Here is a 12,298-nt window from a genome sequence, read left to right as displayed (position 1 = left end):
TTTTTGCTCTTGTGTGTTGTGTGTGGATTTGGGTAGGCCTTTTGGATAAAGGTCTCACTTTGGATTCAACATTTGATCCATTTTAAAGTACAGTTTTCAACGAGAAAATTTTTCCCATTACAACAATATATTTGCGTATTTATTTTCCTACTTTATAGGTAGAACCCCTTGGTAGACTTGGTGTTTACTTATTTATTTTAGTCTAAAAAAATAACCAAGAAATCCTTATTAAAGAAATTGCATGTCACTTAGATTTTCTTAGAAAAATTATCAACCTCCAACAAATTAAGATTATCATTGTGTGAGACCTTGCTTGCTTCGCGTTTGTTCTCTATTTTTATCATCTTTTCTTAAGATTTGGATTGTAGAGCCACTTTTACTCCTTGTTTTTTCAAAACCCCCATCCTGTCATATATTTTGGATCTTTTAATCTTCCACTATAACAAGAAGCCATCAGCTTGGGTATACCAATAGTGGACTAAGGAGACTGGTAACCCGCTTGCATGAACTAGAAATTATAGTTTGAGTATATAGCAAAATGTCGAGTAAGGAGAAAATCCATTCTCATTAGATCCCATTTGAAGTGACCACTCAGATCCACGGAGTGCTTGAAGAGACCAAGGAAACTGATTTTTTAAAAACTTGATTTGTGTATTGTGTTTTTAGTGCGGACTCTTGTTTGCTAATAGATCCTAGACCACGGTTCAGTAGAAAGATTTTACAGATTCTCCAAGAAACCCGATCACTGAATTGGGTTAGGGTTTCGAGAACCCTGACCAGCCTAAGTTTATGACCCAAAATCCTTCTATTAATGCCGAGAAACTACCCAGAGGCACTCAAGAGTTGTGAGTCCTATTGATCGAAAGCTAACTTCAAGAAATGAGAGCGACTCTTATGTCGGTAGGGGACTTCTTTGATCACCCTATTGTGGAAGATCTGGATATAAAGGAAGATGAAAAAGATGACATTCAGTTTGAGGAATCGGATAAACGCAAAGGTGTAGCTCAAGAATTCCAACACAGATCCATTTTAGAAGAGGAAAATTTCAATGTCTCCCTCAAAATACTAATGCAAGAATTACAACAAAAAATGTTAGAGAATGAGGAAAAATGAAGAAGCTACAAACATGTCAACAAGTAGAAAACTTAGAGTGTGTCGATCGAAAAAGTCCAGTCTATCAAAATCTACAGAACAATGGTTCCATTGATCAGAGCTACAACTTTTCATCCCAATGAGTACGAAGAGCAAGCCCGAAACTTGAAAAAGTAGCTAAGAGATGTGGCCTGTCAAATGAAAAGAACCAAGGGAGATAGGAGACTCCACGAAATCCAAGACTTTGTCCTAAGCGAGGACACTGAACCTTTGGGTCTTACCTCATGAAAGTTCATTAAATTCTATGGGACAAGAATTCTCCAAAATCATGTTACCTTATTCTTTGGACACTTGTTCAAACTAAGGATTTTTTAGAGTGAAGTTCTATCTTGGTTTTCTACCTTGGATGTTCATTAGATAAGACAATTTGATACCCTTATAAACGTGTTCATTGGCCGATTTTGATTCAAGATAGACATTTTGTCAATGATCAGTCAACTTTATGATCTTAAGTAGAAAAAAGATGAGGGCGCTTAGAACTTCATAAACAGGTGGAGATCGGTGTATCATCACATGAAGGACCCAATCTGTGAGTTTCATGCTATTATCCTTATTATGAATAATTTCAATCAACCTCTCAAGGGCCTCTTTGTTACTCAGAGGTATGAAACCTTCGTGGATCTTATTTATGTTGTCACTTGGATGAAAGGAAACCTTATAAAAAGTTTATGTGATGGAATTCTAGTCAATACTAGGTCTAATAATGATAGATTCAAAAAAGAAAAATCACCTAGGAGCCAGATTAGTATGGCTACTTCTCAAAAAGAAAAGAAAAAGTCTCGCACGCAAAACCAAGGGCAAGTCCAAAATCATAGATGACCTAATGGCAGACTTCACCAAGATCTAGCAGACTCAATCTCAAGTCCTGAATATCTTATTGTAAAATAAAGAATTTGAATTGATTAAAGTGTCAAACCCTCTCCAGATGAAAGAAAGAGACCCAACAAAAATTTGAAGATATCATTAGGCTCTTGGCGATGACACTGAAGAATAGATTCTTCTTAAACACACAATTCAGGAGCACATTGACAAAGGTGAATTGATCTTTAAAAAGAAAGATGCTTGGAAAGAATCAAGTTGCATTCAGAATGAGGAAGTCCACATGATTAGCAAAGTTGAATCATTACTGAGAAATTTTATCATAATTCTCAGAGTCTATATTGGCTTTGCTTATCAAAAATAGACCTCATAGTTGTTTGAACCACTACAATCTACGTGCACTCAGATCCACCAATGTGAGACTCAAGTCAAGGTTTAAGAAGAGAATGTTTCTAGCCAAGTCCTGAAAAAAGCAATTGTGCTTGAGTTATCCATTCAGATTGTCATTATAAAGGAGAATAAGAAAGGGCTTGCCAAAGTTTCAAAACATGAAAGTCCTATCATGACTTTGAAAGAAGAAAGCTCTATGAAGGCTTCAGAAGAGGATAATCCTACCAAGATTCCAGAAGAAAATGTTCAACTATGCCAGAATCATTCACTTGTTCTCCCCCTTTAAAGAAAGAAGAGGTGTTTGAAATTTTCATCGAATAGGAAGACCTTCAATATACTGATGCGATGAAAAATTTTGACTCATCCAACTTTGCAGATGATCATGTTATGATGAATTGTCCATATTATGTTACGAAGAATTCAAAGTTTGAAAATCCCCATGCTTTCATAGAGAAAGAAAAAAGTTTTGTTGATGAAATTTTTTAGTACAACTCAAAATTTGCCAAAAGAATATACAACATCATCAATCTCATACTCATGTTGTTTATTAGCCTTTTGGTCTCAACTTGGGCCATGAGTAGCATCCAAGGAATAACCAACATCTTCACAAGTTTGGTTCGAGCCTCTGCCTTAAATGTCGAAAATGGTAAAGTCACATGCAATCACTATACAAAGCAAATCTATGATGAGCAAAGAGAGCCAAAAAATCGATAGATATTTTCAATATTGAGGAAGATGAATATCAATTGCCATTTTGCAAAACCTCATATAGGGCAACATTGAAGTAAAAGTCCAAATCTTAATCTTTTAAAATATCAAGGTTGAAAAGGAGGACAAAATCATAATACGATTCACATTATACCTTAAGAGAAAAATATCATGGACCTACCTTCACAACATGTGTGGTCTTCTGTTAAGGCAGATTCAAAGCATACCTCGTTCTTCACATTGGGTCAGAGTCACAAGAGGTAAAACTGCACCATATGAATCATGTTTGCTTTCAACCTCTTACAGTCTATAGTCACACATTCATCATTCTCACATCTTTTGAGAATGCAAATGAGTTGTTTGATCGTCTTTTTTAAATAGCAATTTAAATATATATATATATATATATATATATATAATATAAAATCCAAACCAAAAAACCCAAAAAATAATTTTTTTTTAAAATCTCAAAAAAAAAATCCCTTTTCACTGCAAAATTTGTCATTTAAATGAATTTTGCTCAAAAGTCATTGCGTTTATGAGAAGTTCACATGCACTTTTTCTCCTTACATCATTAGTGGTGGTCAGTTTCTTTTTCTTTACTGTGAAAAGAAAACTTGAAAGAAGAGCCCTCTATGAGACAAAAGCATAAAATGAATGAGTTTACAGTGAAATAAAAAAATAAATATCTTTATAAAGCTTGAAAATAGTAAATGATGGATCATGCATGGGCATGTACAAACTCATATTTTATGGTTTAAGAACTTGAAAATGACTAAGTTGACATTCTTATTGTATAAAACGAAACCTATTAAGGTCATAGTGCACTACAACTAACGTACATAGTTGGACCTCCAACAAAAAAAAAAGTATACATCCACTAAGCCATCGTAGTTGGGGACTGGTCCACTCTAGTGACTAAGGCAGGACCTACAACATGCTAACATTTCATGAGGTTGGTGTAAGCTTGCTCTCGAGGCGAGTAAGTCACTCAAGGTGATAAGTTACCCCATCTTCTAATTGATCTATGTAACTTGTTTATATTTAATTAAATGCCTTATTTTGAGTCTTTTTTTAACTTTATAAAAGGGAGCATCAAGAAGAAGAAAAAAGAAAAGTTCTAAAAAAAAAGGTCAAATGACAAAAAGTGAAAAATTGTAAAAAAAAAAGAATTATTGAAAAAAAATGCAAAAACTCTAAATTTTTTAATGATTCATCAACAATTGAAGATCTTGTGCAAGAGATGCCCAAGATCTTTTTACCTTAGTAGTTATTTCTTTGAGCAGAGATGCCTATGATCCCTTTACCTTAGTAGTTATTTCTTTGAGCTTCACATTCAAGAACGTCGTGTTAAACCTTTTTTGTTATCTCTTTTGAGTCTCATGATACTCAAAGTTAAAAAATATATATATTCTATTTACCTAAAAAATATTATTTCAGCATTTACCATTTAAATTCATTATTTCAAGTTCAATAACTTATGTCTTATTATTTTTTTAATATTTAAAAAAAATGATTTGCCACTTAATATTCATATGAATAAATTTGATACCCTTGGAATGAAAATATTAAAGTGCATTGAAGTGAGAAGTCTTAGGCTTTTATAACTTGAAGTTCTCATCCTTTTAACTTATATAACAAGAGTCTTGATTATTTGAAAGTTTTTATAGATTCATTTTTTGTAAGATTATATTATTTATCATTGAAGCGTGAGCTTATACATGTACTTCTATGACTACGTGCTTCTACGAGTAACTTTGAAATGTAAAAAGTCAAACAAAAGATTTATTATAGTGAAGAAAAGAGAGCATGTTTATTTTAAGATTATTTTAATTAAAAGTAAAAAACTAGAAAGTAAAGTTATATCAACATTAACAAACAATCAAATTGTTTCTAAATAATGCAAGTTCCGCACTCATTGGTGTACCCACTCTTCTTCATGGATGTAAATTTTCATTTTCAACATTTGTATTTAAATTTTAAAAAAAGTGGAACAAAGAAGGTAAAAAAAAAAGAAAAGAGAACGACAGAGGTCCCTTGTTTTTTTTTTTTAAGTGTTACCATCGTCCTCTTCTCCGGAGAGGGTGGTGTATGTTCGCCCCTGATGATTCACTGAATCCCACGTCTGTGTTCAGGGCTTTGAATGAGCACCACGTATACAAGCACATGGGGCTCGTATTCGCGTGTATGTTGACATAACTTTGCATCGGACTCTGGTGTTGTTGCAAAGACTTAAATACCCTTTCTTGCTATTCTTCTCATAAAGTGATGGTTTGAGAAAATGACAAAAATGCCCTTCATTCAAAAAAGAAAAAACAAACAGTTCAAAAAAAGGACAAACATGTCCTCCACCCAAAAAGTCGAGGATGATGTTGACTCTTCAAAGTCTTCTTCTTCTTTCTTTGTTCAAAAAAAGGACAAACATGTCCTCCATCCAGAAAGTCGAGGATGATGTTGACTCTTCAAAGTCTTCTTCTTCTTTCTCCGTAAAACACTGTAAAACCCTCTCTCTCTCTAGAGAAGAAATCAAGGGAGGCAAAGAGTTCTCCCTAGAGAAGGCCATGAACATCAACCCTCTCACTCTCTCTCCCTTCTCTCTCTACTTCTGTGCATATCCAACAGACGATCCTACATTGCTCCATCGCCATCTTCTTCTTCTTCCTTCTCCGTAAAACACTGTAAAACCCTCTCTCTCTCTAGAGAAGAAATCAAGGGAGGCAAAGAGTTCTCCCTGAAAAAGGTCATGAACATCAACCCTCTCACTCTCTCTCCCTTCTCTCTCTACTTCTGTGCACATCCAACAGACGATCCTACATTGCTCCATCGTCATCTTCTTCTTCTTCCTTCTCAGTAAAACACTGTAAAACCCTCTCTCTCTCTCTCTCTCTCTCTAGAGAAGAAATCAAGGGAGGTAAAGAGTTCCCCCTGGAGAAGGCCATGAACATCAACCCTTTCACTCTCTCTCCCTTATCTCTCTAGTTTTGTGCCTGATTTAGAGTTTTTGCCCTTACAGGAGGGGGGGTCCGGGGGCTCCCCCCTCGGCGCGGATCCCGCTGTGCGGTCAGCGGGCGGGGGTCTAGGGGGAGGCGCCCCTGGCGGGGGGCTCGGGGGGCAGCGCCCTCCGGACCAAATTTCTTTTGGGCCTTCCAACAACGATTTGTAGTATTATCGGGCTTTCCTACAGCAATTTGTAGTATTTTCGGGTCTCCAACGAAACACTATAGTGATTTGCAGAAGACACTACAAATCGCTATAGCGATTTGCGGAAGACACTACAAATCGCAAATCGCTATAGCGATTTGTAGTGTCTTCCGTAAATCGCTATAGCGATTTGTAGTGTCTTCAGCAAATCGCTATAGCGATTTGTAGTGTTATTCAGTAAGCAAATCGCTGTAAATCGCTACCCGAATTAGGTCAAACTTGTCAGGGTCATATCTCCCTAACCGGAGATCATATTCCAAATCCGTAAAAAGTGGTGTCTTCGTTATTGAGTCTAGTTTATTTCTGTAAAATTTCAGCGATTTATATTGTCATTTCATTCATCATTTTAACTAAAAACCATACCCCTATTATTTTGTGTTATTTGAGTTGCACAACACCATTCTCGCTTGACATCTACATCTTGATTCTGACATGCTCATTGTTGGATTTTTCATTGATTTCTTCCAATCAGGCTCCACAACAGTCAATGTACAGGTCAGTCGGTGCTTGATGGAGCAATGTAAGATCTTCTATTGGATGTGCATAGAAGCAGAAAGAGAAGGGAGAGAGAGAGAGTGAGAGGGTTGATGTTCATGGCCTCCTCCAGAGGAGATTTCTTTCTCAGATAATCCTGCAGTGCAGAGACTGGGTCTTAAATAATCATCTTCGGGGCACAAAAATATGTCTTTCTCACCACGATACCCTGTGCATTTTTTGACCACGACACCCGGGACCCGTGTCGGGGGGAGCCCCCAGACCCCCCTCCTGTAAGGGCAAAAACTCTAAATCAGGCTCCACAACGAATCAAGTTGAACGATGCTACCCACGCTGGGAGGAGCCCCCAAACCCTCCTGCTATAAGGGCAAAAACTCTAAATCAAGCTCCACAATTAATCAAGTTGAACGATGCTATCCACGCTGGGAGGAGCCCCCAAACCCTCCTCCTATAAGGGCAAAAACTCTGAATCAAACTCCACAACTCATCAAGTTGAATGATGCTACCCACGCTGGGAGGAGCCCTCAGACCCTCCTTTCTGTAAAGGTAAAAACTCTGAATCAGACTCAACAACTCTTCAAGTTGAATGATGCTACCCACGTTGGGAGGAGCCCCCAGACCCCTCTCCTGTAAGGGCAAAAACTCTGAATCAGGCTCCACAACGAATCAAGTTGAATGATGCTACCCACGCTGGGAGGAGCCCCCAAACCCTCCTCCTGTAAGGGTAAAAACTCTGAATCAGGATCTACAACTCATTTAGTTGAATGATGCTACCCACGCTGGGAGGAGCCCCCAAACCCTCCTCCTGTAAGAGTAAAAACTTTGAATCAGGCTCCACAACAGTCAATGTGCAGGTCAGTCAGTGCTTGATGGAACAATGTAAGATCTTCTGTTGGATGTGCATAAGAGCAGAAAGAGAATGGAGAGAGTGAGAGTGAGAGGGTTGATGTTCATGGCCTCCTCCAGGGGAGATTTCTTTCTCAGATAATCCTGCAGTGCAGAGACTGGGTCTTAAATAATCATTTTCGGGGTACTTAAGTCTTTACAACCACTTTTTTTCAAGAATCGTCATTTTATTTTGCACCAATGGAAGAGAAGGTACTTAAGTCTTTGCAATCACATCAAACTCCAATGCTAATTAATGCTGACAAACATGGGGATACGAGACGCACATGCTTACATACGTGGTGCTTTTTGGGACCCCGAAACATGAGATGTAGCTAACTGCCTTGTTGGGGAGGGAACATATAACCTGCTTATCGCTCCACGAACACACATGATGCGTTGGACGCATTCAATGTTTAATGGCCGCAGCATACCGCACGATAAAACACCCTTAGATTTAAGTTACATACGTTGACAAGACTCATTGATGATAATGACCCGTACATGGGCGTGGTGGGGGATTAGGTGAAATGTGCCGCTGCACCTGATCACCAGCCACTTGCTGTTGGGCCCCACCCTGACACGCTGTATAATTAGGTACAGCGGCATATTGCACAGGCAATGTGATTGCCCCTGATCCTGCCCCGGATACCTATAGTGCATGTAGCCCTTTGGTCAAAGCGTTAACATCAATCTAAAATTTTACATGCCAACCGTGAGGCACCACACCAGACTGTTGTGTCACCGATTGTTCAGTACCTGTCGGTGTTAATTGGTAGTGAACAATCGGTGAGACGAACATTTGTCTGGTGTAGTGCCTCACGGTTGGCATGTAAAATGTGACGAAGTAGTGTCGCACGCACTGACGAAAGAAACATAGCCTCGTCTTTTCCAATTTATAACAACCCCTTTCGCGCAAACAGGCTCCGATCTACCAATCTGGTCTCACGCTATACGCCGGATGGTCTACAACCACGTCCCCACTCGCAACCCGTACAAAAACTTCAAAAGCAATGAACAACAAAGAGCCTACCCTGCTGAGGGACGAACCGCGGCGGGTTCTAAGTTCTTAGACCCAGCCCGAAAGCTACAGCCTCTTAGACGCTATTGCGTGGAACGAGCTTGGCTTAGGAAGAGGTTTGCTCACTTTAAGAAGCAAGCTAGACAGGAAACAAGCCCAAAAGAGAAAATCAAATCGCCTTCTTCATCATTGCTACCATCCCTGTCCATAACAAAAGACCACGTACATAGCGCGCCTGCAGAACGCGGCTGCCGTCATCCCAACGGACGAAGCAAAAAGTAGGAGAGAATCTGCAGTTTTATATAGTACTTGTAGAAGCCAAGAGTACTACTAGTAGTATGGAATTAAAGAGGACGGTAGAGAGCAGCAATCAAAAGCAGAAGGCCGTTCATTCCCCGGGCGTAGGGATGGTGGCGGTGGGGTGGGTAGTGTTCCTATCAATGTCCACGTCCCCGTTGGTGCGGAACCAGGCCTGCTGCTCGAGGACGGAGCCCTGTGCAGATGGGGAGATCGGGGAGGAGCTCAGGCGTTCCCCACCGTCCAGGTTGGTGAGAGGGCCGACTTTGCTGTCCTTCCATGGGGGGCCGAACACTCCCGTCTTCGGATGCGGTGTCCAGTACTTCTCCGATTGTTGGGGGATCACATCATCCGGCAGCACGTTGGGTGTAGGATGGTTGTCTGGGTCCCTGTCGTACGCCGAATGCGAGTTGTGGCTGCAACCAAAGCGAGGGCCGGGCAGCATCAGACAGCCCGTTCCTTTGTAAATAGAAGCGGGCAAAAACCAACCAAAACGAAAAACGAAGGAAGTGGACAAAGAAATTCGTAGACGGCGGTACTGTACGGTGGGTCCTCTCCAGTACCTCAAAACTCAAAAGGAGGCCAAGTTGGGGTCTTAGTGAGGTAGATGAGATGTCAGTTTCATCGCTTTGTTTGGAGTGCGCTATTGCCCCCATGCTGATACTCAATTGATTAGTCAGGAAATTGTACCAATCAGAAACACAGTGTCCACCTTAAAAGTGAGCGAATAAATAGAGGCGGAATCCCCTCTTTAACTAAAAAACTAAAAGAGAAGAGCCCTCCTCATCCCAAATACCGTCTACAAACACCATATAAATAGGTTCGATCTACATCCTGGAACCTCAGCTCCCTTTTCTTGAGAACCTTTTTGTGATTTTTGTTCATTTAGCTAATGCATGAAAACAGTGACCATCCAAGGAGTAGAGAAACCATTTTTTTTTTTCAATTTCTAACACAAACAGCGGTGCACCAAAGAATCCTATTCAAAGGCACGTTCATTCCAAGGACGGGAATTAATTTCGGAAATTAAGGGTGCTTCTCAAAAAAAAAATCATAGATCAAGGGGAAAAGATAAGCATGAACACCAAGTTACCAACAAAGAAAGGAGGAAGCAGAGCTTTTCAAAGCACGCCAAGTTTCATATTGAAAAGAATTTAAGTGCAAAGGAAAAAAACATAAGAAAATGCCACCGTGACCAGCTGAAAATCACTCTGAGTAAGAAAATTACAAAATCGAGTGAGCAATATGATTGCACATATCGTTGTGCATTAAGCACCTGATCACCCTCCATCTTGGGGACAGGCTTGTCAGTTGTGAGAGGCCCAAGGATGCTGAATGGCAATCAGGTGCTTAAGGCATAAATTTTGTGCCGTGTGATTGCACCCGATCCAGAATCTAAAACCGAGCTAGTAAAGTAAACACTACAATTTTCTTTGAAAGGACAGATTATATTATATTCTGCAAGACTAAAATCCAACAGGCAAGAGTTCCACGAGACACATGGAACCAGTCTCACGTGCCACCAAGTCCCACGCACGTTGAAGAATAATTATTAAATTATTTATTAACCAATAATCATGATAAAAAATGGCATTTGACTAATTTTAGTCTAAAAATAGATGAAGAGACTAGAGAGGCCCGTATGCCTCACAGTACCCTGTTTTACTTGAGATCGATCAATAAACAAGAAGGATTAACTAATTAGCAGATACAGAAAAAACCTGTAAATTCATAAAAATAACAAAAGACCAATCTTTTGACATTTAGTAAATAAAACAAGAGAGCATGAGATCTGGTTCTCAGATCGGAAGATAACCAAACGATTCTACGAAGATCTGTTAAGAAGCGGAAAAGCAGATAAACCAAAAAGATCTGGCTAAGCTTTTCCCTTGCTATCTATGACAAAAAAGGCATCATTAAATTAAACAAGATCTCTAAATAAGAACCATTATTTTAGCAGAGTTATCTGTGAATCCGCTCCCAATCATGAGAAAAAGGAAAAAAATGGTTAAACACGGAAATAAGAGAAAGAATCATCGCCTAAACAAAGAGTTTTCTTTTTCTCTCTTTGATCCTTTCCTACTAACCAATAGTTTAGGCAAAAAAAACCTTACTGAGAAAAGATCGTACGTTTCCAAGAAACGAAGAAGAAGAGATCATTGTACGCTAAAAGAAAGAGATAGTTATCCCACAAAAAATGACGATTACGCCCCAATCTAACAATTTAGAAGGAACACTTTCTCTAATCTCAAACAAATTTAGAAACACTTTTTCTAATCTCAAACAGATTTAGAAGAAAAACGCTGACTTTTTTATCTGAAACGAAAAAGAGAACGAGAACGGATGTCACACAGACAACGACGCAAGAGTAAAATCAAACGGCAACACAAGAAAACTGCGCCCGAATCTCACTACAACAAGATGATTAAAAAGAAAAAAAAAACTAAAACTAGAAAGAATGAAAGAAATCTGCAGCTGAATCTCACTGTAACAAGAAGATTAAAAAGAAAAATTAAACTTATCTAGAAAAACGGCAAGAAATCTGCAGCTGAATCTCACTCTAACAAGAAAATTAAAACGAAAAAAATAAATAAACTTATCTAGAAAAATGGCAAGAAATCTGCAGCTGAATCTCACTCCAGCAAGAAGATTAAAAGGAAAAAACAAAACTTATCTAGAAAATTCTCACGAAATTTGCGGGCTGAATCTCACTCTAACAAGAAGATCAAAGAGAAAAAATGAAACTTATCTAAAAAAAAATGAAATTGTAGAGAGAAAGAAAGAGAGAGTTTTCACTACCGAAACGTCGAGATCTGAGCGAAACGGCTGCGAATCCCGACGGATCCTCCCTTGCGCAGAGTAATGGCAGCCATACAATACGGAAGCGAGCGCTCTGATTTTTATCTTTCCTCCTTACACAGGAGAGAGAGAGAGAGAGAGAGGAATTTCTCCCACTTTACTCACTCGGTGGGTCTAAGAGTGAAGTAATCCCCAAGAAAGGGGAAAGAAAGGAATAACAATGAAGAGAGGGAGAGAGAACCGGCGTCGCCTTTTATAGGCGGGAATGCGCGCCAACGGACTCAACTACCCCCGTAACCGCCTGCCTGAGGAGGGAGAGCTTCTTCGCCGGCGATCTAAACTTTCCCTCCGTTCGTCTTGACGGCGACCGAGCGGTTCCGTCCGCCTCAGGAAGCTGCGGCAACGGAATATCCGTCGAAATATTCTGCCTCAGCCGGCAACTGCCGTTATGACTAACGGAGTACGGTGAACCCGGCGAGGTGCAATCGGGCGGGTAAGCACATGGAACAGTAAATTACTTTGATGCCCATG

At 39.6% G+C, this 12,298-nt stretch overlaps 1 protein-coding gene across 1 annotated transcript; it reads right to left on the bottom strand.

The window, feature by feature from the left end:
• Positions 1-8,835: 8,835 nt before the first annotated feature.
• LOC149822553 (late embryogenesis abundant protein At5g17165-like) lies at positions 8,836-12,030 on the bottom strand. The gene is made up of 2 exons (XM_089981195.1): positions 11,768-12,030; positions 8,836-9,384 (listed from the first exon to the last, which is right to left on the bottom strand). Exons 1-2 carry the CDS (start codon positions 11,839-11,841, stop codon positions 9,060-9,062), a joined length of 399 nt encoding a protein of 132 aa, XP_089837321.1. The 5' UTR covers positions 11,842-12,030; the 3' UTR covers positions 8,836-9,059.
• Positions 12,031-12,298: the final 268 nt, after the last annotated feature.

This window comes from Nuphar pumila, chromosome 11 (assembly GCF_984573655.1).
Source record: "Nuphar pumila chromosome 11, dmNupPumi1.hap1.1, whole genome shotgun sequence".
Classification (NCBI taxonomy): Eukaryota; Viridiplantae; Streptophyta; class Magnoliopsida; order Nymphaeales; family Nymphaeaceae; genus Nuphar; species Nuphar pumila.
The sequence above is the reverse complement of the archived record's forward strand: the minus strand, read 5'-3'. Positions and strand labels throughout refer to the sequence as shown.

Excerpts from the sequence above, each read along its gene's own strand:
- LOC149822553 (XM_089981195.1), bottom strand. The coding sequence starts at position 11,841 with ATGGCTGCCATTACTCTGCGCAAGGGAGGATCCGTCGGGATTCGCAGC. Across the intron at positions 9,385-11,767 it reads GCTCAGATCTCGACGTTTCG|CCACAACTCGCATTCGGCGT; the intron begins GTAGTGAAAACT and ends CTTTGGTTGCAG.